The following is a 22,026-nucleotide window of genomic DNA, read 5'->3' as shown; positions in this document are numbered from 1 at the left end:
CACAAGCTCCTGTGGAAGAGGCGCCGCCCCCGTGGCGTGCGCCTGCAGGAGGCGGCCAATTTCCCGCAGCCCCTCCGACAGCGTTGCCGCCGGCGGGCCTCGCTGCGGCGAGGAGGGCGCCGAAGCTGCCGCACCGCCCCTCCCAGGATCCCAATTGCAGGGCGCCGAGGAAACCGCCCGCTCCAGTTCGACGATGCGTCGATGCAGGTGCCGAATGAGAAGGCGCTGGGTGCGCACGTGGGCCACCAGCTCCTCTCGAGTGGCAGTGCGCAGTTTGTCCTCCATCCTCCGCCTCCTCCCAACACGCTTGTGTGTCGCAGCCCTTTCCCTCCGCGCGGCGTTGCCCCAGCCAGCGCCTCGGCAAGCCCACGAACGCGTGCGCACCGAGGACGAGCACACAGCCCCTCCACCGCCCCGCTCTCACACGCACAACAAGGCCCGCTCGCACAGCGGCAGGCGAAGAAAGGAGTGAAGAGGCGACTACACCTGACGGAGGGCGGGGAAGAAGGGGCGGCTGGCAGCACACAGGACAGGCGGCGGGGGCGCCGCGGCAGCCGCCCGCAACGGGCACAGCGCAGGGGAACCCACAACGGCCGCCCGGCCCACGCACCCACATACGGCCGCTCCGCTCTCCCTCCGCCCACATCAGAAACCACGACAACCGCAAAACAACAACCGCGGCGGCATCCTCGGCGACTCTGCGGAGAGGGTCCGCCGTGTCCGGCACACGGCGCTTGCCTGGTACTGCCCTCAGGAGGGACAGGGGTGCGTGATGCCGGGCCGCAGGCGGCGGGCACAGTGAACGCAAAGCGGGCGTGACCATTTATCCCTCCAGGTACGGGGCGCCGTCTGCGCGGCTGACTAAATGGCGCCAACGCCACTATGCCTTCGTCAGCCAGTGTCGGAAGCGCTGCTTCAGTGATGCCGCTGTCTCTTCTTCCTCCTCGGAAAGGCCTTTGGCCCCGCCTTCCTTTTCTTGTTCGGCAGTGAATTTCTCTAGGGCGCATCTCTGCGCCCCTGTCAACTCCTCTCGCTTCGGGATAACCACAAGCAGGTGGACGTAAAGATGGCCACGTCGACGCTGCTGCTGCTGCTGCTGTGACTGCGCCGATACGCCCTCTGCCGCCACCTCAGCGCTGGCGAGGGCGTTGCTGACTCCCTCCAGAGAAGCGCCATGGCCTTCCAGGGTCAGCCGCTCCCCGTTTCGTGCGCAGGGAGGGACGCGTAGCGGGTGCGCGCCACGCAGGGTTGGCACCGACACGACGCCGCCGAGGAGGGCTATCGAAAGCGGAATAGGCAGCACCATGTGAAAGTCGAGTCCGTCGCGGTGAAAGAGACGGTGGTCCTGCACCAAAACAGTCACTATGAGATCCCCCGCACTACCACCACGCACCCCATCGTGGCCTTTTCCACGAAGCCGCCGCAGCGTCATTGTGGTGGTGCCCGGACGCACGTCTATGGGAACACTTACGGTATGGCCCTGCAGAACACCAGCACCGCCGCAGGTGCCACACTTCGGTGGCGGGGCCACACCTTCTCCGCCACAGTACCTGCACGCACGCTCAATGTGGTACGTGGCACTTGGCAGATGCGTCGAGCCACGACCGCGGCACTGTGGACACTTGCGCTGCTTCTTCAGAGTTTGCCGTCCATCACCGCCGCAGCGAGAACATGTGACACGCTTCTCATACACAGCCGTCTTTGTGCAGCCAAGGATGCTCTCATCGAAGGAGATACGGAGCATAAAGTTAATACATTGCCCGTTCTCTGCAGTGCGTGAGTCACGGGGGCTGTACGCCTTTGCGTCCGCTGGGGTGCTGGACACGCCTGTCGCGGACTGAAACGGGCCACTAAAATCCCCAAAGGACCGTTGCACCGAAGACGAGGACAACGACGACGCGGGCGACGAGAACGTGTGATCCACAAAGTCAAAGGACTGATGCTCAGGGTTGAAGTTGGCCGCCGTCTGTCCACCATCGACGTGAACGTGAAGGAGCGCGTCGGGTGAGACGCAGTGGTGGGCCGCGTAGCGTGCACGAAACTGATCATCGGCGAGCAGCGCGTACGCCCGCTGCAGCTCAGCGAGCTTCATCGCCTCCCTCCCGTCATGCTGCGGGTCTTTCAGCTTCATTGCCTCGCGCAGGTAGCCTTGGCGAAGCTCCTCGCGCGTCCGGCGGACGCGGTGCGCCTCACTTTCCGTCCCAAATCCAAGCAGTGCGAAGAGCGACTCCGCCTCCTGGTCGTTGCCGCGCTGAATGACGTTAAAGTGACGGCGCGGAACCGACTGTGCGTGCAGCTGCGACAGCGGCGCCACGAACCGCCGCATTGCACTTCTCGCCCGCCCCACAGAGAAGGAAAGGCGTTTCAAAACAAAATGCGCAGACGCAAGTAAAAAAAAAAAAAGAGAAATGGAAAAATGGGCGAATGAAGGGGAAAAAATGAAGACAGAGTTCGCAGGAGGCTCAAGAAGAAAAAAGCTAGGCATGCAGCTAAGCAAACTTCTCACCTTCCTGTGAAGGCGCGGCAGTAAAAGTGTTTATAGTCACACCTGCACGTCTGCTGACGCCTCTTTTCTCTCCTTCACTCTCGCGTCCCATCGCAGCTGGCCGTTTTTTTTTGTGTTTCTTTGCTTGATGTTAAGCCAATTCCTCATCACTATTATTTTTTGGTGCTCCGCGCCTTCTTTTCTTCTCTCAGGACCTTTTCCCCGCCAACCTCCTTCGTCGTCCTCGTTGCATTCCCCACGCCGTTGCCGCTGTCGCCCTCCCAACGTTTTAACACCCACGCAGGCAGTTGCTTCGGCAGGTCGCACCCCCCGCCTGCGCGCCTCACCCCTCCTCCTCTGCAGGGTCGTCTAAGTCGAACTCCATCTCCTCCCCCTCCGCCTGCGCCAGGGCGTAGAACTCGACGTCCTGCCCGTCGTCGTCGTCGTCGTCGGAGGCAAAAAGATCCCAGTCGGCGTTCTTGAGGGTGCCGTCCCACAGCTGCCGGCCCGTTAGTTTTGTGCCCTTCTTTTCCCCCACCGCCCGCATCCGCTGCTTCTCCGCCACGTGTTTTTCGCTCCACTCCGCGAACAGCTCACGTGTGACGGCGGTTCCGATGCGTACTGTGGGGTCTGACGCCGCCGTCGAGGCGACGGCGACGGCTTTTGCCAACGCGTCCCCGCGCCGCTGCAGCTCCGCCTTCTCCTCCATCGCCGCGTACTCGGTGAGGTACTCCTGGGCCCTCTGAAGGACGGAGATGACGCTGTGCATCCCGACCTGCTCCGCGCAAAGCTCCTCAATCTCTTTGGCGAGTGTCGTCGTCTGCATGCGGCGATGCTTGGCGTGGTGCTCCAGGCGCACTGTGGGGGCGGCTGTCTCGGGGTACCCCTCCGACTCGTACACGATCGTCACGCGCAACTCGGGCGGGTCATCCGCCGTGGGGGCGAGAAGGACGGAGTACGTCGGCGGGTCCAGGCCACCAAGTTCGTACGTGTCGTACATGCCCTGCACCATGTCCATCTCCATCGACTGCATCTCGGTCGCCGGCATGGCTTGCGTCCCGCCACCTGCTCCTCGTGCCGCCCGCCCCTCTGCCTCGTCGGCGCTCTCGCCGCGGCTTGCGGCGCGACGTTGTGGGCGGCGTCCAACGCAATGCGAATGCCGGACGCGTGAGTGTACGTCAACGAAGGCGGCAGCAAATCCGTCACTCCCGTCGCTGCTACGCCTGTTGTTGCTGGCTCCCCTCCTTTTTGTTGTTGTTGTTGTTGTTGAAAATGGACGGTGCGGAGACGCACTCAGACATCCCCCCCCCCACACACACGCAAAGAGAGAGAGAGCGATAGAGAGGGAAGGGGAAAAAAAAAACGACGCATGGAACAAAGGAAGTGACAGAGCAAAGAACATTTCAGAGCGTACAGTACGCCGTCACTACTCATCGCAACAGGAGGCAGAGTCTGTAATGAAGAAGAGAAAACGGGTCGGAGATGCAGAGGGGCGGAGGAGCGGCAAGAAGAAGGGAATGAAGGGAGAGAGACCCTCCGTCCAGCGCGGCGAACCGCATCTCCACGGCGGTGGTGCCCTCTCCGCCTGCCTACTTCATCCTTGCGCGGCCCGTCAGCCACGCCTCGTCCCACTTATCGCGTTCATCCAGGTAGTGTTGAAAGCTCCCCTTGGTTGCGGTCACCTCGTACCTGAGCTTTGGGTTTCCCGCGGGGATCCACAACATCATGTTCGTCTCCTCGTTGCGCGCGTAGACCTTCAGCCCCCCCTTGATGCTTGTCTCTTCCGTGTGGGCGTCCATCACCGTCCCAATGAGGCGCACGGGGCGCGGATTGTAGTCAAAGTTGCACGTTATGGGGGCACCAAGGATCTGCTCCTTGGTGTGCTTCCACGGCCGCATGCGGCCCTGCTTGATGGCCTCCATGGCCAGCGAGCGCTGAATACGGGCGATGGGAAGCCGTGAAAAGAAGGCGTTGGCCCGCGCGACAAAGAAGTGGCGGTGGGTGCGCTCACGCGTGTAGCCCATTTCCGATCCGGCTTGTGTGGCTATAGTGACGGGTCCTGCAGCTATCAACGGAGATCCGCACACTGGCAACATATGCGTGCAGGCAGGGGGAGGAGTGGGGGTGGTAAAAGCAGCGGGAGCGTGCGAGGGAGAGCGGAACCCGGCAATCCCCAAGCAGCCGCCAGAGTGCCGGCACACGGAGGCGCATGCAAATTTACTCTCGGTACACGCCGAGGGGAGGAGTATGTATGACGACAGGGCCGTCAGCCACAACAGGCGCAGCATCAAAAAGAAAGAAAAACAAAACAAAACAAAACAAACAATAATGAACAAGATCATGGATGGACTCAAGATGATGCTTACAATATATGTACGCACACACACACACAGAGAGAGAGAGGCATATACAAAGGGACAGTTGTCTTTGGTGTTGTTGTTGGGGAGGCGGCGGGGCCCTCTTTTGAGCATCTAACGTCAAGACAGGGGAGGAGCTGCGGCAGCAACAAGGTTTAGGGAGACGCACCTCTCTATAGCTGAAACAAATGTGAAGCAGTGTAGCGTCCATTCAGGCGCCGGTCGTGGTCAAACTCCCCCTCCCACACATCACCGTTTGCAAATATCAGCTTCCCTTTGCCGTGCGCCGTGCCGTACTCCCAGGATCCCTCGTAGATGTAGTCGTCCCGCTGCACGTACTGCCCTTCCCCATGAAAGAGCCCCTTGTACAGCTGTCCAGTGTACACGCTGCCGTTCGAAAAGGAATACGTGCCACGACCCTGGAGCCGGCCGTGTTGAAATTCCCCCACGTACTCCTGCCCCTCGGCGGCAAAGCGATAGGCTCCAGTCCCATGTGGTTGATAGTTCTCCACCTGACCAGCGTACGTGTCACCGTTGGCGAAGCGGATGCGACAGTTTCCGGAGCCGTTAGCAGAGCTAGACGCCTCCGTCGCAGTCCGCTGTCTTGCGCCCCTGTGGTCCTTCGTCTCATCGCGCAGCCACTCCACATGATCGCCGGAGGCAAGCGTGATGGCACCCGAGTCCACGATGGCCGCATTTTTCCTCACGCGCCCCGCGAAGACGCTGTTGCAGTCAATTTCAACGACGGCATTTCCGGCAAGCACGCCCTCCTGGAACTCTCCTGTTCCCTTCAACCGCTTGGTTTGAAACGTCGCACGGCCCTCAAGCTGATCCCGCCGCCACGTCCCCTCCAGCGCCACGTGCGGGAGCGAGAGGGCACCACTGCCGTCCCGCTTGTCGTCGCACCACGCGCCCTCGAAGAAGTACCTCTGTGCGGCGTCGTAGAAAAACGTGCCTCGCCCCTGACGCTGCAGAAAAGACGGCGGCTTGCGACCCCCGCCCATCACATCCCCCACATACACGAGCGATGGACTGTACGCGATGCGGTCGCGGCGCCGTTGCGGCTCATGTTGTTGGTCGCGGTGCCGCCGCTGCGGGGGAGAAGCTTCAGCCTCCCTCCACGTGCGGCCGTTGGGGGCTCCGTCCCTCCCCAACACGGCGGGGCGGTTGCTGTTGTTGTTTTCATCCTCGTCCCCCTCCGCGTCTGCTTCGCCCTCCTCGAGCAGGCGCAGGTCAATGCGCCGCTCCTCCTTCGGCGGCGCCGTGCGGCTCTTCGCCACGGCCTCCAGCAGGGACTCCGCGATGGCCTCCTCGAATGACGCCACACGCTGCCGCTCGGCCTGCGCCTGGTGCTCCAGCCGTGAACTGTTTTCAAAAAAGTTGTCTAACTTCGCCGCCATCTCCCGCCGTGCCGCCTCCTCCTCGACCTTCGCCAGGAGCTCCCGCTGCCGCTCGAGGACCCGCTTCTGCAGCTCTAGGCGTTGCTGCTCAAGCCGCTTCCGTTCCGTCGCCAGTCGCGTGCGCTCCTCCTCCTCCCGCTGCTGCTCCTCTCGCAGGCGAGCTGCCCGTTCGAGTGCGAGACGCTCCTGCTGCAGCGCCGTCTCCTTCTCCCTCTGCAACTCCTCATGGGCCTCGAGAAACAGTCGCCGCTTTTCGTCGTAAACGTCGCGTTCAAGCGAGGGAGACTGCCGCTGATGCGGCTGTGATTTTTCTACTTTTTCAGCGTCTTGTGTGGGCTGTACACCCCTGCGGACTGCCTCCTCCTGCTCCGGGGCTGCCCCGTGGCACGCACCCTGTGGAGTTGCCTTGCCAGCCGCCGAGGACGCTCGCTGCCGTGCCGTGGCTGTGGAGGGGCCAGAGAAAGAAGGACGCCCGTGAGGCGGGAGGCTCCCCTCATCGCCTCCCTGTTGCAGTTGTTGGTGCTGCTGCGCCCGTTTGGCGCGCCACAGCGCGAGCCGCTCCCGCACCGGTGCCGAGGTGCTCTTCTCTTCTCCATTGCCCCCAGCGGCGGGCTCGGCGGGCGGTGTTGCCAGCGTCGTCTCCGCCGGCCTCCGTGCCTGCGCCTGCTGCACCGCCTTCTCAATGCTCTGCCGCACGACGGCGCGGCGACCCGCGGCCGCTTCGTGGCCCGCCTCCTCCGTGGACCCCGACGCCGCGCGCCTCCGCGCTGCCGCGGCCGATTCTACGGAGCCGATGGCCCGCATGACGCCCTCCGCGTCATCGGCCGCCTCGGTGCCGTCCGCCGCGAGTCGCGGCAGCACCCACAGCGACCTCCCGCTGGCGTCGTTGTGGAAGTACACCGTGTTGTTGTGTTCCCGCGACACGCAGTAGCTCCAGACGTGCTGCGGCGGTGGGTCCGGCAGCATCTCCGCGGGGGCGTACAAATCACGCGGGCCCCGCGTGAAGTGTCGGTAGCGCGTCTTCGGCCCCACGAGAATCACCTCCGGCACAGTCGCCGACATCGCCGCTGCCGACGCGTCCCCCCTCGTCCCCCTGCAGACCACCGCGGAGTGCGCAGCCGCCACTCGCCGTCCAGCGGAGACCGCGACACAAACTAAAGCCGCCCAAAGCAGAGGAGAGAAGCAGCAGAAGACGCAGAGTGAGGGAAATGACGCCTGATAAACGAGCAGGCGACAGGGGTGCCTTGAGCCCCACAACAGGAGAGGGGAAGCGGTGGGTGGAGACGCAACGACAAACAACAACAATAAATCAAAGCCTCCTCCTCTCCCGCAGACGCAGAAGCTCGGTATCAACCCATCCGTGAGCCACAATAAAGGCATCCACAGACAAAGACACACACACACACACACACAAATATCCTTCTCGCTCTCTCTCTATACATTTCCCTGTCTTTGTTTTTTCCCCAATGAATGTATGAATACGCGGCGCAAAAAGAAATAGGAACAGCACCACCTCCTCTCACGCGGGACCATGTCGCTTTGAGGCCCAGCGCACCACCTTTGTCCCGAGAAGTTTGCGGTACGTGCTCGGGAAGTCGGGGGCGCCGGACTTAATATCCATCTTTGCAAACATGCCAGAGAACTTCCGCACAAAGCGTTCACGCTCCAGTGCGCGCGCCGCCTCCGGCTGCTCCATCTTAAACTTCGCCAACCGTTCATAGTACAACGCCTGCTGCGAGAGCTGCTTCTTCTCGTTCTCCTGCAAAGGCCTCGTGTAGGAGAGACCAAGATCCCGGGCGACCTCGGAGCGGGAGCGGCCCGTTTCAACGCAGCCGTTGAGCCCGCGCGGGTCAAGCACGTCCGCGAGGTTCGTGGAGATGGCCAAGCCAGCATTCCAGTCATAGTTCCAGTAGGTGCCTTGACGGTAGGTAACCAAGCTGGACGGCTGCAGCACGTCCTGCACATCGTGGTCGCGAATGATCTCCCAGTACTTCTTAAAGTCCACTTTACGCAGTCTGCGAAGCGCGTGGTTGAGTTTTCGTTCTGTGCTCGCCAGCACGGCCTTGATGATGTTATTGTGCGGATTCGTCAGCAGGTGGTTTCGCAGGATGCGACACTTGAGGGCACGCTTCACCGCCAACACCGCGGGGCTTGTCGTATCGAAGTCGTGTTCGGCGTACCGCTCCATGTACATGGCCTCCTGCGCGAATTGCTTTTCCTGAAGCGACATCATTTCCTTGGAGAGGGCCTTTTTCATGTCCTCGCCGTAGCCTTCCAGCATTTCCTCTGGGATGCTAAAGCGATGCTCGTACGCGTGCCGGCGTGTCGGGTATTTTTTGTACCAAAACGGAAACCCTTTCGGCTGGCCCTCAAGCTGCCGCAAGGCACCCGCAAGGAGGGGGTGCTCCTGCTCAAACTTCATCTGCCGCGTCTCTGGAATATTTACCCCGTACAGCATCTGCTCCTGCCGCTTCTTCTGCACCGGGGTGAGGTCGGTGAAGACGGCGCCGTGGAGGTTCTTCAGCGCACGCCGCTGCGGCATGGCCGGCGTCGGCGGCTCCGGGTTCATGCGCCACGGGTACCAGAGCCAGATGGCGGGGTGCTCCATCTCGGCGATGGCCTTCTTCAGGGCGCTGTGGCTGCGGCGCCGCAGCTTGCCGCGCCCCTTCACCACCTCCCCGTCGACGGTCTCGATGGCGACCTTCTCCGCCTTCTTGAAGTTCCGGGTCTTCACAAAACTCGTCTTGAGGTCCGGCGCCTTCGACTTGCGGCGGTACGCCCGCAGCAGGAGGGCGGTGCGCGGAAACATCACGGCTCACCTCCGCCCCTCCCACTCTGCTCCGTGCGGCGACCGTCGTGAGGTTGTGGCGGCGCGCAGCAAAGCCACACAACAACAACCAAAAAAGGAAAAAAAATAAAATAAAAATAAAAATGAAAGCAGCGCCGCGCAGCCGCCGTCTCCTACCGTTGCTGCCGCCCCACAGTGGCGCAGAGAGAGAGAGAAAAAAAAAGAACAGCAAGAAAAAAAAACGCACACACTACACACAACACACAACAGCTCTACAAAAGCAACAGAAGAGCAACGACACCAAAGCCGCCGGGGCCTCCGACGTGAAACGCAGTAAAAAAAAAAAGGAAGAAAGAAAAATGGGGGGGGGGGGAGGGAAATGTATCGTCCCCACCGGACACAGCAGCTGCGGCCAAAAACAAAAAAGGAAACAGGAGACGGACGGCGAGCAGGAGGCAGGAGAGTGCCGGGAAAGGCTATTGGCAGTTCCACCCACCCCGCTTTCGCAACGCCGTCGAGCTCACATCCACGCGGAAGTCGCCCTGCTGAATGGGAATGAGCATGGACCGCACTTCCGCCGGCACGTCAATGCATGTCAAGTCTTCCCACACCGCATCACCCTCCCCTGAAGCGCGGCCAGCCACCACAAAGTAGCAGCCCTGCTGCCGAACAGCTTGCATGGCGTGCAGCATAGCCTCCGTTGAGTTGTCGTAATACCTTGGATCAAGAATACGCTTCATGGTGTCGATGCCCACAATAAAGCCGTGCCCCGGAAACAGCAGGGCCTTCTCGGTGAAGAGTCGGGCCCGTGTCACAGCCACCCGCGCCCCGCGCTCTAGAAATTGCTCTATCCGCTTCTCAAGTTCCACCTCCGACTCGATGATGCCCTTGTCTGCGTTGTCCACCGAAATCTCATACGTCACCCGGACGCGACGGAGCTCGGCCGCACTGCAGGACGCAGTTGACGCGGCTGCGTTCGCACTGCGTAGTTGCTCCGCCGTCGTCGCCACCGTTCGCGACGCCGCCCGCGCCAGTTCCGTATGCCCCCAGTGCAGCGGACGAAATGAGCCGGGAAACAACAACTGCCGCATTGAGGCCTCGGGGGCTGCCGTGGCAGAGGACTCCGCCGCGTAGGGCACAAGTGGCGCACGCACCTCCCCGTGGGCGTTGAAGACGACAAATCCCGTCTCCCCCTGCAGGAGGCACCGGAGCGGGGAGGCCGGCACCGTGTAGCACTGCCGGGTCGGCTGCACCGCAAGAGAAATCTCGAAGGGGACGTTGGCGCACTCCGCCAGGGCCTTGAGCAGCAGTAGCGTCACCTGCCCCTCCTGCTCGGCGCGTGGGAGGTGCCCCGGCAGCTCCAAGGCAAACTCCACCACATGCCGCTGGCACCACGCCGCCACAAACGCGCAGTCCTTACCGTGCCTCGTGCGATTCGTCTGCACGGCGGCGGTGGAGCCGATGCCGACAATCGTTCCATCGTCCCCGCCGCTGTAGTCTACGGCGCAGTGGTAGGCGTGCTGCGCAAGCTGGCGCGCCACCGGCGCCGCAACCAACTTTGACGGCCGATCATCCAACATATGGGCGGTGGTGGCGACGGCGTAGGGCACGCGGGCGTCCAGCAGCGTCCGCGAGCACCCCGCGACTCCGGCGAGTTGGGCGATGGCTGAGCTCCCCGCACCCGCGACGTACAACACGCACCGCACCGGTGAGGCGTGGATGGCCTCAATGAGGCCCTGCGAAAGACTCGCCATACTGCTGCCCGCACAGACTCGGCTTGAGATGCAGCGAGGAGGCAAGGAAGAAAGCAGAGAGGCAGTGCTGCCGAGAAAGCAGACACACACACACGCCGCTCGACCCCTCCCTTCTTCGGGCGTCGGCCGGCATCGCCCCGTTCAGCGGGTCAGCGCAGGGCATAAAGCAAAGAAAGACTACGAGGACGGCGTGGAGTGATGCGGCGGCCGGTCAAACCCCCGACCAGTCGCCAGCCGGTTCTCTCACGTACGCAGTTTTGCTCGAGCCTCGACTGCGCGTCCGGGCGAAAAACACGTCTGAGGCCCATGACGCCCCCCCCCCCAAAAAAAAAAAGGAAACAACAGGGTGCAAAAACCAACAAACAAAGAGAGAGAGGGATAAGTGACGATGACCCCATATCCACCGCAGAGTTTGTTTGGAAATTCATCCCTGAAGCTTCCTGTCGTCCCTCTCCAACACCTCTTTCCAAGCACACACGCAGATACGCAGCGGAACGCGCCAACCCCCGGCGTCGCTCAGTTCGTGCTGTGCTCGGCCGGAAAGGAACGCCTGGTGTACAGGACCTTCATGTCCACACCCGCCATGCGGCACTGCGGGCACTGAAACGGTGTCCCCGTCGCGTCCGGCCGCGGGAGCATCAGAGGCGAGAAACAATTCGCACAGACACACTGAGGCAGCGTCCCCGAGCGACCTTTTTCCGCCGTCGTCGGCGGTCGCTGCGCCGGCGGCCGGTTCATCATCGCTAATGCACCTAAGAGACGCCGTGGCGGCGACCGCAGACAAACCAAGAAGCAACAGCACCAACAACAACAATACCAAAAACAAAGGCGATAAAAACTCGTGAGGGTCAAGCAGGGAAGGGATGTGTTTGTGTTTGTGTGTGCGAGTGCGAGTGCGAGTGCGAGTGCGACCGCCTGCGCGGAAGGAAAGACATGCAGAAGCGGTGCTCCCTCTTTAGAGTGAGAGAAGAACAATAACAACACGCATAAATGCAAGCAACGCAACGCCGCAATGAGGACTGCCGCCTCAGCTGCGCCGGCCCGCACCTCTCTTCTTTAGGGGAGTGTTTCCTTCCGCCTCCGCAGAAGACTGCGAGGAGGCAGTGAAAGATGCACACGCACGCACGCACGCACACGCAAAAAAAGAAAAAAAGTGAAACAAAAGGGAACAGAGGACGAGAGAATTCAACCCAGAGGATGCCCTGAAGTGGCTCCACCTGCTTCCTGCATTCCTTCTTAAATTGTGTCGTACGTGGTGGGCTGTGTGCGCAGCTTGTAGAACACAGTGGAGGAGCCAGTGCGATGCACGCAGTGAGTGCACATGAGCTGCGACGCGTGGCTGAGGGCCACAACACGGGTGCAGTTGGCGCAGGTGTACAGCGTCATGCGTTCCGGCGCGGCTGCCGTGGAGTCGTCAAGACCGACTGCCTCCGGTGCCTTGAGTTCTTTGTGTTCCTCCTTTACCGCGAAGGAGAGCATGGCGGCGGCGGCGACTGGCTGACGCGCGTACGCCTAATCCCCCTCCCACACGCCTGCTGCCGCAGCCTGCCTCAAAGAGATGCTTGCAGCAGGCAGACACATGCATACGCAAGAGAAGGGATGGCAATGAAGGAAGTAAAAAAAAAAAAAGAACAGGAGTGAAAGAAGAAGTAAGAAAAATTGGGATAGAAACGCAGTGAAACGGAGCGAAGCAAATAAATGCACGTGGACCACGTCACACAAACACACAAACACACCTGCATACACGCACAGACACCGTAAGAGCCTCTCGGCAGCATCCTCAATGTCTGTTCGCCACCACATGCATACTACGCACCATCCTCCACGGGCACCGTCTTCTCTCTTCTTCCTCTTCTTCTTGGCGTTTTTCCTTCGGGATTTGCCGCCCACGAGAAGGGCGGCGTCAGCACGACTCTGTCGTGCGGGCGGGGGTGGCGGGTGGCGGCGGCCTCCTCCTACTCTTCTGCTTTCCGGGGGGGCGCATGTGAGAGTCCAGCGCAGGCCAGACCTCCACCTTCTTCGCCACCATCGTTTCATACAGCTGGCGGGCGTAGTCGTGCAGCCGCTCCTTGAGAAGCCCTTTCAGCAGCAAATTCAGCGTTTTGGTGTCGCCCTTCACACGACGCCGCTGCATGTCGGCGAGGATGGCGGTGGCCCGGCACCAAAGGCCTGAGCGCTCACATGCGAGGAGGAGAAGCGAATACGTCTCCGCATTGGGCTGCAGAGGACAGGACTGCGTCGCGTCAAACGCGGCAAAGCATGCCTGCGGCTGTGCAGAAAGCAAAAGCACTTCCATAGAGGCGTTAAGGAGATGGACGTCCAAAGGGACGTGCTCAATGCGCGCCAGCAGCGCCAGCGCCTCCTCCACTAATCCGTTCTGGCAGAAGCCCTTCAACAGCGCCGTCGCCATGGTGGCGTCCACGGCAACGTGCAGGTTCACCACAGCATCCTTGAAGCGGGCCACGGCAAAGGACATGGCGTTGTGGAGACTGCAGATGGCAAAAAACGCGGCATACGTCGTGCGAGTTGGCAGCACAACGTACTTGTCAGCGTCTAGGAGTAAACGATTGGAAAGGTGAAAGACACGGCTGTCTGGTGCGCTCACAGCCGCCAGTGTCGTCATGAGGCACTCAAGGACCAGCGGCGTGGGGGCAACGTGCGTCTGACGGGCATGAAAGTACAGTCGCTTCATGGCAGGCAAAAATGGCACCGCATCAACGGCGGCCACGGAATCAACACCCCTCTCCCCAGCGGAAGTAGACGACGTCAACTGCGGCACCTGCGCCCGTCCTGCGAGGCGTTCCTCCACGCTGCACTGCGCCCATAGAGCGACAATGGCCTCCACGTTGCGGGGAGAGAGGGCTAGCCGCTGGAGGTAAAAGTCATGCAGCAAACGTTCCACTTCCCCAGCCTTTTGGAGCGACGGCATTGGGGAGGACATCATCTCGCACAGCTGGCGTTCCTTGCGCAGGTTTAACTCCGCATGTGCGTTGAGCAGAAACTTCCGCTCCACAGCGCGCTGCATGCTGAGCTCGCCCACGTGCCCACGGTGGGCGTAACGCTCCTTGTGAGACGGCACGTACTCCTCCGCGAAGGGGGCGGCGATGCACGAGACTGTCGCCCCCTCCGCGTCCAAGCGCAGCTCTGGAGGGGGCAGACCGCCCGGCGGGGCGTGCAGGTAGTCGGCGCTCGCCTTGTACTGCGCCTCCGCCTCCGCCATGAGAAGCCGCGCGTCCGGGTCGAGGCCGTGATCGTACAGGCCCCGCTCCTCATCCCTCACCGCAAAGCGGTAGGAGGTGCGGGGAGACTCCTCTTCGCCTGCGCCGCCGACGCGGTCTACGGGCGGCAGCACGGCGCAGCGGTACTGCGTGCGGCTTCCGTGTGCGCCACGGAAAAAAACCCCGCAGGCTGAGAGACCCACACGGCGCATCTCCGCAGGCGCGAGGTGGGCTGCACGGGCCGGAGAAGAGCAGGCTTCAATGCCCGCCTCTTCCTCCCCCAACTACGGCGAAGAAAGATGCCAACCCCCGCCCCCGCCCTCCTCTCTATCTATCTCTCTCCCTCTCGCACACACCGACACGCTCCGGCCACAACGGAGGGGGAACAAAAAAAAAACAGAGCAAAAATACATAGTTCTTGAGACACCACCATCGGCAATGGGCCAAAGCAACTGCCGGAGGCCTTCACAATGCAGACACCCCGCCCGCAAACACACAGTTGTGTGCGTGCGCAGGTCGGATCAAGCGGAGTCGGTGTGCAGCAGACGGCATGTTGGCAAAAGACGCAAAACGGAAAAATAAAGTGATAAATACAAAACAAACATACAAACAAACAAGAAGTAACTCCAACAACAACAAGAGCAACAAAACCCACCAAAAGGCCATCGTCCATCAAACGTCTTCTGCGGCGGAGAGTCTCGCGGCAACCTCTTGTATGGCTGCCCGTATGCACTCCGCCGCCATCCCCATCTCCTCAAAGGTTGACAAAAAGGCCCCCGCCTTGACTTTCACTGCTGCGGACCGCAGTAAAGGAAACAGCACCGCCGCATTCAGTTCCCGTGCCTCGTTTAACACGAGGACCCCTTCCATCTGCTGCAGGAGAGCCGCCGCGGCGGAGCGGCGTGAGGCCGCAGTCTCTGTGAAACTCTTCACTATTTCCCTCGGCACCCGCACCTCCTCGCTCGATGTCACCAAATCGGGGTTCCGCATGGAACGCGCGGTGTGCAACAGCTCTATTGGGGCGCTAGGGTACACGCCAGGCATGTGCTGCTTGGACCCGCTGAGGATGTAAAACCGCGAGAGGGTCACAGACCCCTTAAAACGCAAGTACTGCCGCTGCGGGGTGGGCAGAATTGTCAGAATGTTGTTGAGTTCCCGATGATTGGGGGAACACTTTAGCACGAGATCCCCCACAGCGTTGGCACTTCGGCCGTACAGCAGTATCGGGAGCAGCATCGTCACAAATACCTCGTTGATCTCCGTGAAGGTGGCACACGCTTTGATGAGTGAAACGGAGGCGGCGCAGGAGGCGCGGCTGCGAGGACGGACTCCGGCGGAGGAGACTGCCTCGACGCGGAGGCAGTCGTCGTTGCACAGCAGTAGCACGGCGTCGGCATTCTCCTGTAGCGCGTGCAGCGTGAGGGCGGCGTTTAGGCCTTGCGTGGAGAGTTCCCCAATGGCCTGTGGGGCCACCGTGACGCTGACGAGGTACGACGCTCGCCGCTTATCCATCATCATCCCGTCCAACCCGTCGCGCCGCATCATGGCGGCCTCCTCGCACTCGTCCACCGCCTGCGCCGAGTCCAGGGGCTCAATGAAGTAGTAGCGAATCTTCTCCAGCAGCCGGGTGGCCATGCCGCTGCCTGTCCCACCCACAAGACTGTGCAGTACGAGAATCGCCTCAAACTCCATCGCGTCGGCTGTGCGACGCGTCTCGGCGTAAATCGCGCGGAGTGCGTCCCGCACGACGCAGCCGTCACGGCGCCGCTGGTCTTTCTCCACCTGAAACGGGCGCGCCTTTTCCGCCGCCCGGTGGCCCAGGAGGTCGTTGACGCCGTAGTAGCCAAGCGCCCAGTGGTTGCCGCGACCGGACTCACCGTAGACGACATTTTCCGCGCGAAAAATCTCCTTGTGGCGCGTGTGCACCGCAGCGACTACTTTGGGCTCGGAGTCCACCAGCACGCAGCGCGCCTTGCGGTCGCGCGTGAAAAAGGGAGACGGCACCGCCCCCGAACTTGTCGTCAGTTTAAGCTGCCGCCAGAGTTCCTCGCCCAGCTGGTTGCCGCACTGCCCCACCTGCACCACCACAACCGCCATCTACCCCGCGCTCGCCCTCTTCTCCTCTCGGCGGCCCCGCGCTTGCCGCTGCCTGCGTTGCGTGTGGGAGGCCGGCGACCCACGCCCACGCAGCGCAGCGCAGAGTCTCGCTCTCCCCCGCGTTCTCTTTCCCACACGGATGGTGTGCGGGAAGTAAGCCGAGACGGGGCGGCCGTGGGGGTGCCGCGGCCAAACCAAAACGCGAAGGCGAAGCACTTGCGAATGCACAGACACCAAAGTGCGGCGCACGGAGAAATACGCAGACGCAGGCACACACAAAAAAAAGGAACGGAATTCCCCTCTCAGAGGGTGGGCAGCAAGAACAACAACACAAAAAGCACACACAATGGCTACTTCTCTCTCTCTACTTCGCTCTTTCTATGGGCCTGACTGTTTGTTGCTCGTTCCTGCTTGGGGCTGGCCGTGTCGGTCCGCTCCCTCGACGCCCTCGCCCCCTCCCCAGCTCCGTCCGAGCACACAAACAAACAGACACACACACACACACACACACACTAATTGGACTTCCAGCCACGGTGAAAAAATGCTGTGGTCTTCAGCACACCCGACTTCACAAGAACGCCACGCAGCCGCCACAGCAGCCATTGCAGGACGTACGCAATACAGAAATACTGCACCCAGGCCCATTTTAGAGCCTCTTGAATCGAGGGGACGTACTTTACCTCCGCATTTTGAATGCGCAGCCTAATACGCCAGGTAAAGTCGTCCAAGGCGTCTAAATCTTCCCCTAGCACACGGCCGTAGTTGTCATCGCGCAGCATAGCAAGTCCGCCGGCGGACTCCACGTATGGTTTAAACTGCACGGACTGATTCCGCATGGTGTACTGGCCGGCAAAGAGAGGCACGTTACGTAGTTCATCTACGTCTGCCACGTTGTCAAAGGGGCTATCGACGTACGTCCTTGTGTAGTGGACGTCTGGGGAGACGATGAGTGGCTCTGTGGAGTGGAACAGAAGGTCGCCCTCCGTGAGGGCGGCAAGTGGTCCCCGCGCCCCTCCAGGCGCCCAGCTTGCGCGTTCAAAACTGAGGAGCGCCGCCGCCCGCATCTTCAGCTTGAGCAGGTAGTGATCGACCTCGTAGAAAAACTCGGGAAGAAAATCCACCCGAAAAACGTCGTCCTTCACACCAGGCGGCGAAGTGCCCTCTGCGCCGCCGCTCAGCGCAGGGAGGGGCAAACTGAGAACCATCGTCACGACGTCCACCCCAGCATCGGCGTCGCGGCCGTCTTCGTAGACGGAGACGAATGGCAGCACCGCCAGCTCCGGCTGGCCGTCAACAAACTCCTCATTGAAGGTGCTGGAGCAGGTCCAAAGCTTTTCCTGTCCCCCAACGGTGATGTAGCGCAGGACGCAGCGGTCGGTAAAACGCACCCGCGGCTTCTGCGTGAACTCGCCGCGCCTCAGCCAGAAGTTCCCCATCGCGAATCCAATAAACACCGGCGCCACCAGAACAATGAGGAGGCTGAGCAGGTAGAACACCCATGAACCCAAGCCGCGCGGCACGTAGCGTACCTTGTAGTGCTCGTGGAACAAGACGGGCATTGCGGGAGTGAAAAAGCGCTCCGCCTACACACACCCACGGCTGCAGAAGCCTCGTGACTTCTTCCTTCCCAGCGGGAGAAATGGGATAAAAAGCGCATCGCAAACTCGCCCCGGACTGCGGCATCCACCACCCCCGCGTGCACGAGGCAATGCGAATGCACAAAGGAGGAGGATCAGCTGCAGCAGCAGCAACAGCAACAACAACAGCAGCTACAACAACACACATATACACACCCATACACACAGGTGAAGACTAACCAAAGCCAAAATTATTCAAAGCGATAACCGCCTCCAACCCGACCGCCTCAGGCGACGCTGATGCTGCGGATGAAGGCACGTGCCGAATCCAACTCCGCTTGTGTTCGCTCCGCCGTCCACCCCAACTCACGCCGCATCACCTCCGCAATGGCAGGAAGAGCCGCCAACGCTTCCGCAGGACTACTGTATGCGGTGTGCCTCCGCCGCGCAACCACGTCCAGCACACGCACCGCGTACTCCTCACGCACAATCTTCTGCAGGCGTGTGACTGGGGAGACATCACCGCCCCCGGCGTCGCCTGACTGCGCCCCAACGAGGGCCAGACGCCTCGTTTGACACGGCCTCAGCTGCGTCGCCTCCGTCGTTGTAAACGCACCGCTGTCATGCAGGAGGCGATCCACAGCCTTCTCCGCAATATCTCTAGCAAAACCTACCGTCCCCCCGTAGACGTGCACCACATTTGGCTGCTGCCCTCCCGCGATGACGTGACAGCCCTCCATAAACACCTCCTCTGCCCAAGGAACACGCGAGGGAGGCGCAATAACTGGCACAATAGACGAAAGACACGACAAGACGCGGTCCTCATCAATGTTTACGCCGGAGAGTTGTAAGGCGCGGCAGAGATGCCTCCGTTGGCTTTTGTACACCCCCTGCGCATCATACCCCCTATTATTTGCCGTGTCAACCAGCGCCAACACCGTCGTTGGGGCCACGGCGTAACTTTTACTGGGAAGCCGGGACAGGGAAGAGAGGCTTGGTCCAATTAGTACGCAGTCATCAAACCACGGCAGCAGCATCATTGAGGCGAAGCTGTAGGAGGTGGGTGACAGCAACAGTGCGTCGGAGCCAAGGCAAGAAAGCCTGCCGTTCGTTATCACGGGCCGCACGGCGCTGCGGGGCAGTACAAAGTAGGACCTCACTTGGTGCCGCGCCACAGCAGTCGGCACTGCATCCGCCGCGTTGTTCGGCATCAGCTGCTTCACCTCATCCACCCAAGACCCGGCGCAGTTCACAATACTGCGCGTGTAAACGGTGACTCCGCGTGGAACCGGCGCCTCCGCGCCCTTCGGCGCACTCACATCGTTCACAACAACGGCAAAGTTCGCTCGCCCATGCACCGCCGACGCTGCTTCCACGTCCGCGATGCTCGTCACGGAGGCGTAGTTGAGGACCACCGCACCCAGCGCCTCGGCAGTGCGAGCAAGCGCCACCGAGGCGGCGTTGCCGTCCAGCAAGGAATCCGTCAAGAGAACGCCGCCCTGCATTTCAGTTTCGGCTCCGTGACCCTCCGTCCGCAAGGCGGACCCGCGCACAAAGCGGAATGGCTTCCAGGCACCCAAAAACGGACTCAGCAGCGTCGCTATGACCGCCGCCACCACCAACTCCGTCAGTTCCAAGAAGTGCGAGGAGGGGATGAGGGTGGAGACGCCACTCTGCAGGAGCCCTGGTGCCACGTTCGACCACACCGTCAAGGCACGCCACGCCTCCACGCCGCGGCGAAGCCATAGAAAGTCACGTTGCCGCAGTGCCCGCTGCACGTACGGAAAGGCACCAGCAATAAGCGGCGGCGAAGTTCCAGTGAGGCTGGAGCCGAAGTCATCGGCGTTAACCAAAGCCACGCGCAGGCCACGCTGGGCAGCATCGACGGCGGTGTACAGCCCGATGGCGCCGCCGCCAACGACGAGGACGTCAAACGGTTTCTCCTTCGTGCTATCCGCGAGCAGCCCAAGTTTCACGGCGTGGGACGGTGGGCGTTTCATCGTCGCACCCGCAGACAAAGAGGTGACAGCGCTGCGGCGCAGCTGCCAGCGGTGGTACGACGCCCACCCGGAGACAAGCGCCACCCCCACAGCAGCCACGCGTAAGCCGAAGCGTCTACAGCGCCGGCCCATTCGCCGCCACTTCACTTCGCATCCATACATGCGTACAAGCCGAAGATGGACATTCCACGCCCACCGGATGATGTGTGCGAACACAAAAACAAGCAAGCACACAAGCACACGCAGAGGGGGGTGTATACATATGCAGGGGTGTGTGGATGCACGAAAAAAAAAAGGCAAAATGAGTCATTTATTATCAAGAGCGGAGGCACCGTCGTCAGGTGCCGTGCTTCATTGGAAACAAACACAGGAGTTCAACATGCAAAGAAGAGGAAAACAAACAGGAATGAATGATACGAATTAGTAGATTACTTATGGAAAACTGGAGCCAAAACAACACGGCAAGGGGCACCGTGTGCACAGCTTTACATGAAGCTTGCACTCGTCGACGGAATTATGTAGTGTTTCTCCGCAAAACGACTCTTTCTTTCTCCCTCTCTTATTTTCAACCTCGTTTTTCGCACGTTTGTGCGCGTAGGCGCCCCCCGGAACAGTTTTAACCGACACCGTACTTTCCTTGTGGATGCCCTTTTCGTCCGTGCTATTTTCTTTTCCTTTTTTTCCTTTTTTTTTGCGTCCCCTGGCCGTCATCTCGCCCTCATCCCCGGATTCTCTCCAGAGAAAGGCGCCGTGGACATCCGCGTTTCACTCATCGCTTCTTGTAGAGGGACGCCACCAACACTTCCTGTGGGTCGTACTTCACACCCCGATTAGCCTTCGTCTGCCCCTCGCGCTTCAGAAAGTCGTACGCTACAAAGTAATCCCCCACCGTGTCGTGGTAGTCGAGGTCGAAGCCGATGTTCTCCACCAGCTCCGAGAAGCGTTTTGGGTGTGGAATGCGAGAGCGTACCTCGACAATTTTTAAGAGACGTTTCGGCTTCAAGACTCGGAAGGCCTCATAAAGGCACTCCACATAGTCTGTCGACATGAGGCTGAGTGAGAAAATGCAGATGTCAACGGAATTGTCGTCTAAAGGCACACTGGTGGCATTGGCCACCGTCACGTACTCATTCACGGCACAAAAATCGAAGGAGTGGACGGTGTACCCTTTTGGTCGCATCGCCTGCGCAACCTGCGCATCCCCGCATCCCATGTCTGCGATAACCCAGCTTGTCGGAATATACCCCGGCATGCTCTTGGCCTTGTTTGCAAGGAAGCGGCCACGACGGTCACCCAACAGAGCCTCCACAATGACTTGACTTGGCTTTAACGGCCACTGCTCCAGCTGCTGACGGTAGCCATTGTGGTAGTCCGCGTAGGTGGATGGGTCGCGCAACAGCTGGCTGGCAAAGGCCACCGTAGAGTTGTAGATTTGCTCATTTAACAACCGAAACGTACTCGACGAGAGTTTTGTGCGAAAGTGCTCCAGGACGGCGTCATCGCCCTTTGCCCTCAGGATGGCGCGACGCTGGGCTGCGCTGCTGGCACCACTAGGCCGCTTGGCCACGGCACTGCCGCTGCCGCCACTGCCGTTTCCCCCCGGAGCAGGGGCGTAGCGCGGGATGCGTTTGGCCCTTTTGTACGCCCGCTCCTCCAATTTGCTTTTAAACGGAATCTGCTGTCGGTCGTTTGCCGAGTCACGGCTGGCGTTCCCGCTCGCGTGGGCCACGACGGGGCCTTTCAGAGTGCTGCCATTGTGGCCCTTCGTCTGTAGCGGAGTGCCCGGCTTGTTACTTTTCTTTGCCGCAGTAGTGGCGGTGGCGGTGGCCGCCTTCTTTGCGGAGCGCCCGTGCCGCTGCTTCGCCCCGCCCAACATGCGCCTCTCTCTCCCCGCCCCTGCGGCTGCGCTGTGTGTATCGCCGCCGTCCACCGCCAGCGCCACGGCACCAGCACGGCAACGAAGATCCGGGTACTCGCAACACGAAAGTAACAAAAGGCGAACGGAAGGTAAAACGCCGCGGTGGTGCTGGCGGTGGTGAGCGCGCCAGAAAACATTCCCGCCAGGCGCCTCAAAGTGGAGGCCAAAATGCCGGTTTGTCTAAGTGGAATGCAACGCCCAGCCACACACAAGAAGGGGAAAGGACGAACACGTCTCACCCCGCACCGTAAGTGAAGAAGGGCAATGGGACAAGGAAGGATGTTGGTCTTTTTTTTCCTCATTCGCTTTTTTAGCATTTACAAACAAAAAAAAGTACATGCACACACACACACACACACATACACAGATATTATATATATATATATATACTGTACAAACACCACACACACACACACAGAGTAAGCATACACG

At 60.7% G+C, this 22,026-nt stretch overlaps 12 protein-coding genes across 12 annotated transcripts, besides 18 other annotated features; 1 reads left to right on the top strand and 11 right to left on the bottom strand.

Annotated features, from left to right (window-relative positions):
* Nucleotides 1-819, top strand: Tco025E_02879 (uncharacterized protein; the record flags this gene model as incomplete). Its single annotated transcript, XM_029369802.1, has 1 exon — nucleotides 1-819. A coding segment is annotated over one exon (819 nt), but the record flags the coding sequence as incomplete, so codon positions are not given.
* A 61-nt stretch (nucleotides 820-880) lies between these two features.
* On the bottom strand, nucleotides 881-2,326 carry Tco025E_02878 (putative chaperone DNAJ protein; the record flags this gene model as incomplete). The annotated part of the gene is made up of 1 exon (XM_029369801.1): nucleotides 881-2,326. One exon carries the CDS (start codon nucleotides 2,324-2,326, stop codon nucleotides 881-883), a length of 1,446 nt encoding a protein of 481 aa, XP_029230094.1.
* Nucleotides 2,327-2,828: 502 nt separating this feature from the next.
* Nucleotides 2,829-3,533, bottom strand: Tco025E_02877 (RWD domain containing 1; the record flags this gene model as incomplete). Its single annotated transcript, XM_029369800.1, has 1 exon — nucleotides 2,829-3,533. The coding sequence occupies one exon, from the start codon at nucleotides 3,531-3,533 to the stop codon at nucleotides 2,829-2,831; it is 705 nt and encodes a 234-aa protein (XP_029230093.1).
* Nucleotides 3,534-3,730: 197 nt separating this feature from the next.
* Nucleotides 3,731-3,754: a microsatellite.
* Nucleotides 3,755-3,808: 54 nt separating this feature from the next.
* Nucleotides 3,809-3,833: a microsatellite.
* A 241-nt stretch (nucleotides 3,834-4,074) lies between these two features.
* Tco025E_02876 (uncharacterized protein) lies at nucleotides 4,075-4,773 on the bottom strand (the record flags this gene model as incomplete). Its single annotated transcript, XM_029369799.1, has 1 exon — nucleotides 4,075-4,773. The coding sequence occupies one exon, from the start codon at nucleotides 4,771-4,773 to the stop codon at nucleotides 4,075-4,077; it is 699 nt and encodes a 232-aa protein (XP_029230092.1).
* A 2-nt stretch (nucleotides 4,774-4,775) lies between these two features.
* Nucleotides 4,776-4,811: a microsatellite.
* A 204-nt stretch (nucleotides 4,812-5,015) lies between these two features.
* Nucleotides 5,016-7,304, bottom strand: Tco025E_02875 (MORN repeat-containing protein; the record flags this gene model as incomplete). The annotated part of the gene is made up of 1 exon (XM_029369798.1): nucleotides 5,016-7,304. One exon carries the CDS (start codon nucleotides 7,302-7,304, stop codon nucleotides 5,016-5,018), a length of 2,289 nt encoding a protein of 762 aa, XP_029230091.1.
* Nucleotides 7,305-7,623: 319 nt separating this feature from the next.
* Nucleotides 7,624-7,655: a microsatellite.
* A 106-nt stretch (nucleotides 7,656-7,761) lies between these two features.
* On the bottom strand, nucleotides 7,762-9,051 carry Tco025E_02874 (uncharacterized protein; the record flags this gene model as incomplete). Its single annotated transcript, XM_029369797.1, has 1 exon — nucleotides 7,762-9,051. One exon carries the CDS (start codon nucleotides 9,049-9,051, stop codon nucleotides 7,762-7,764), a length of 1,290 nt encoding a protein of 429 aa, XP_029230090.1.
* A 90-nt stretch (nucleotides 9,052-9,141) lies between these two features.
* Nucleotides 9,142-9,179: a microsatellite.
* Nucleotides 9,180-9,271: 92 nt separating this feature from the next.
* Nucleotides 9,272-9,299: a microsatellite.
* Nucleotides 9,300-9,506: 207 nt separating this feature from the next.
* Tco025E_02873 (nucleotidyl transferase domain-containing protein) lies at nucleotides 9,507-10,784 on the bottom strand (the record flags this gene model as incomplete). Its single annotated transcript, XM_029369796.1, has 1 exon — nucleotides 9,507-10,784. One exon carries the CDS (start codon nucleotides 10,782-10,784, stop codon nucleotides 9,507-9,509), a length of 1,278 nt encoding a protein of 425 aa, XP_029230089.1.
* Nucleotides 10,785-11,564: 780 nt separating this feature from the next.
* Nucleotides 11,565-11,610: a microsatellite.
* Nucleotides 11,611-11,665: 55 nt separating this feature from the next.
* Nucleotides 11,666-11,695: a microsatellite.
* Nucleotides 11,696-12,392: 697 nt separating this feature from the next.
* Nucleotides 12,393-12,441: a microsatellite.
* Nucleotides 12,442-12,499: 58 nt separating this feature from the next.
* Nucleotides 12,500-12,540: a microsatellite.
* Nucleotides 12,541-12,618: 78 nt separating this feature from the next.
* Nucleotides 12,619-12,644: a microsatellite.
* Nucleotides 12,645-12,687: 43 nt separating this feature from the next.
* On the bottom strand, nucleotides 12,688-14,214 carry Tco025E_02872 (uncharacterized protein; the record flags this gene model as incomplete). Its single annotated transcript, XM_029369795.1, has 1 exon — nucleotides 12,688-14,214. The coding sequence occupies one exon, from the start codon at nucleotides 14,212-14,214 to the stop codon at nucleotides 12,688-12,690; it is 1,527 nt and encodes a 508-aa protein (XP_029230088.1).
* Nucleotides 14,215-14,308: 94 nt separating this feature from the next.
* Nucleotides 14,309-14,350: a sequence feature (GA-rich).
* A 247-nt stretch (nucleotides 14,351-14,597) lies between these two features.
* Nucleotides 14,598-14,619: a microsatellite.
* Nucleotides 14,620-14,653: a microsatellite.
* Nucleotides 14,654-14,674: 21 nt separating this feature from the next.
* Nucleotides 14,675-16,099, bottom strand: Tco025E_02871 (putative zeta tubulin; the record flags this gene model as incomplete). The annotated part of the gene is made up of 1 exon (XM_029369794.1): nucleotides 14,675-16,099. The coding sequence occupies one exon, from the start codon at nucleotides 16,097-16,099 to the stop codon at nucleotides 14,675-14,677; it is 1,425 nt and encodes a 474-aa protein (XP_029230087.1).
* A 512-nt stretch (nucleotides 16,100-16,611) lies between these two features.
* Nucleotides 16,612-17,658, bottom strand: Tco025E_02870 (uncharacterized protein; the record flags this gene model as incomplete). The annotated part of the gene is made up of 1 exon (XM_029369793.1): nucleotides 16,612-17,658. One exon carries the CDS (start codon nucleotides 17,656-17,658, stop codon nucleotides 16,612-16,614), a length of 1,047 nt encoding a protein of 348 aa, XP_029230086.1.
* A 163-nt stretch (nucleotides 17,659-17,821) lies between these two features.
* Nucleotides 17,822-17,883: a microsatellite.
* Nucleotides 17,871-17,903: a microsatellite.
* A 60-nt stretch (nucleotides 17,904-17,963) lies between these two features.
* On the bottom strand, nucleotides 17,964-19,808 carry Tco025E_02869 (putative glycerol-3-phosphate dehydrogenase (FAD-dependent); the record flags this gene model as incomplete). The annotated part of the gene is made up of 1 exon (XM_029369792.1): nucleotides 17,964-19,808. The coding sequence occupies one exon, from the start codon at nucleotides 19,806-19,808 to the stop codon at nucleotides 17,964-17,966; it is 1,845 nt and encodes a 614-aa protein (XP_029230085.1).
* Nucleotides 19,809-20,340: 532 nt separating this feature from the next.
* Nucleotides 20,341-20,369: a sequence feature (A-rich).
* A 76-nt stretch (nucleotides 20,370-20,445) lies between these two features.
* Tco025E_02868 (putative methyltransferase) lies at nucleotides 20,446-21,552 on the bottom strand (the record flags this gene model as incomplete). Its single annotated transcript, XM_029369791.1, has 1 exon — nucleotides 20,446-21,552. The coding sequence occupies one exon, from the start codon at nucleotides 21,550-21,552 to the stop codon at nucleotides 20,446-20,448; it is 1,107 nt and encodes a 368-aa protein (XP_029230084.1).
* A 382-nt stretch (nucleotides 21,553-21,934) lies between these two features.
* Nucleotides 21,935-22,025: a microsatellite.
* Nucleotide 22,026: the final 1 nt, after the last annotated feature.

Source organism: Trypanosoma conorhini (assembly GCF_003719485.1).
Source record: "Trypanosoma conorhini strain 025E chromosome Unknown Tco_14.4_contig_00120, whole genome shotgun sequence".
NCBI classification, from domain to species: domain Eukaryota; phylum Euglenozoa; class Kinetoplastea; order Trypanosomatida; family Trypanosomatidae; genus Trypanosoma; species Trypanosoma conorhini.
The sequence above is the reverse complement of the archived record's forward strand: the minus strand, read 5'-3'. Positions and strand labels throughout refer to the sequence as shown.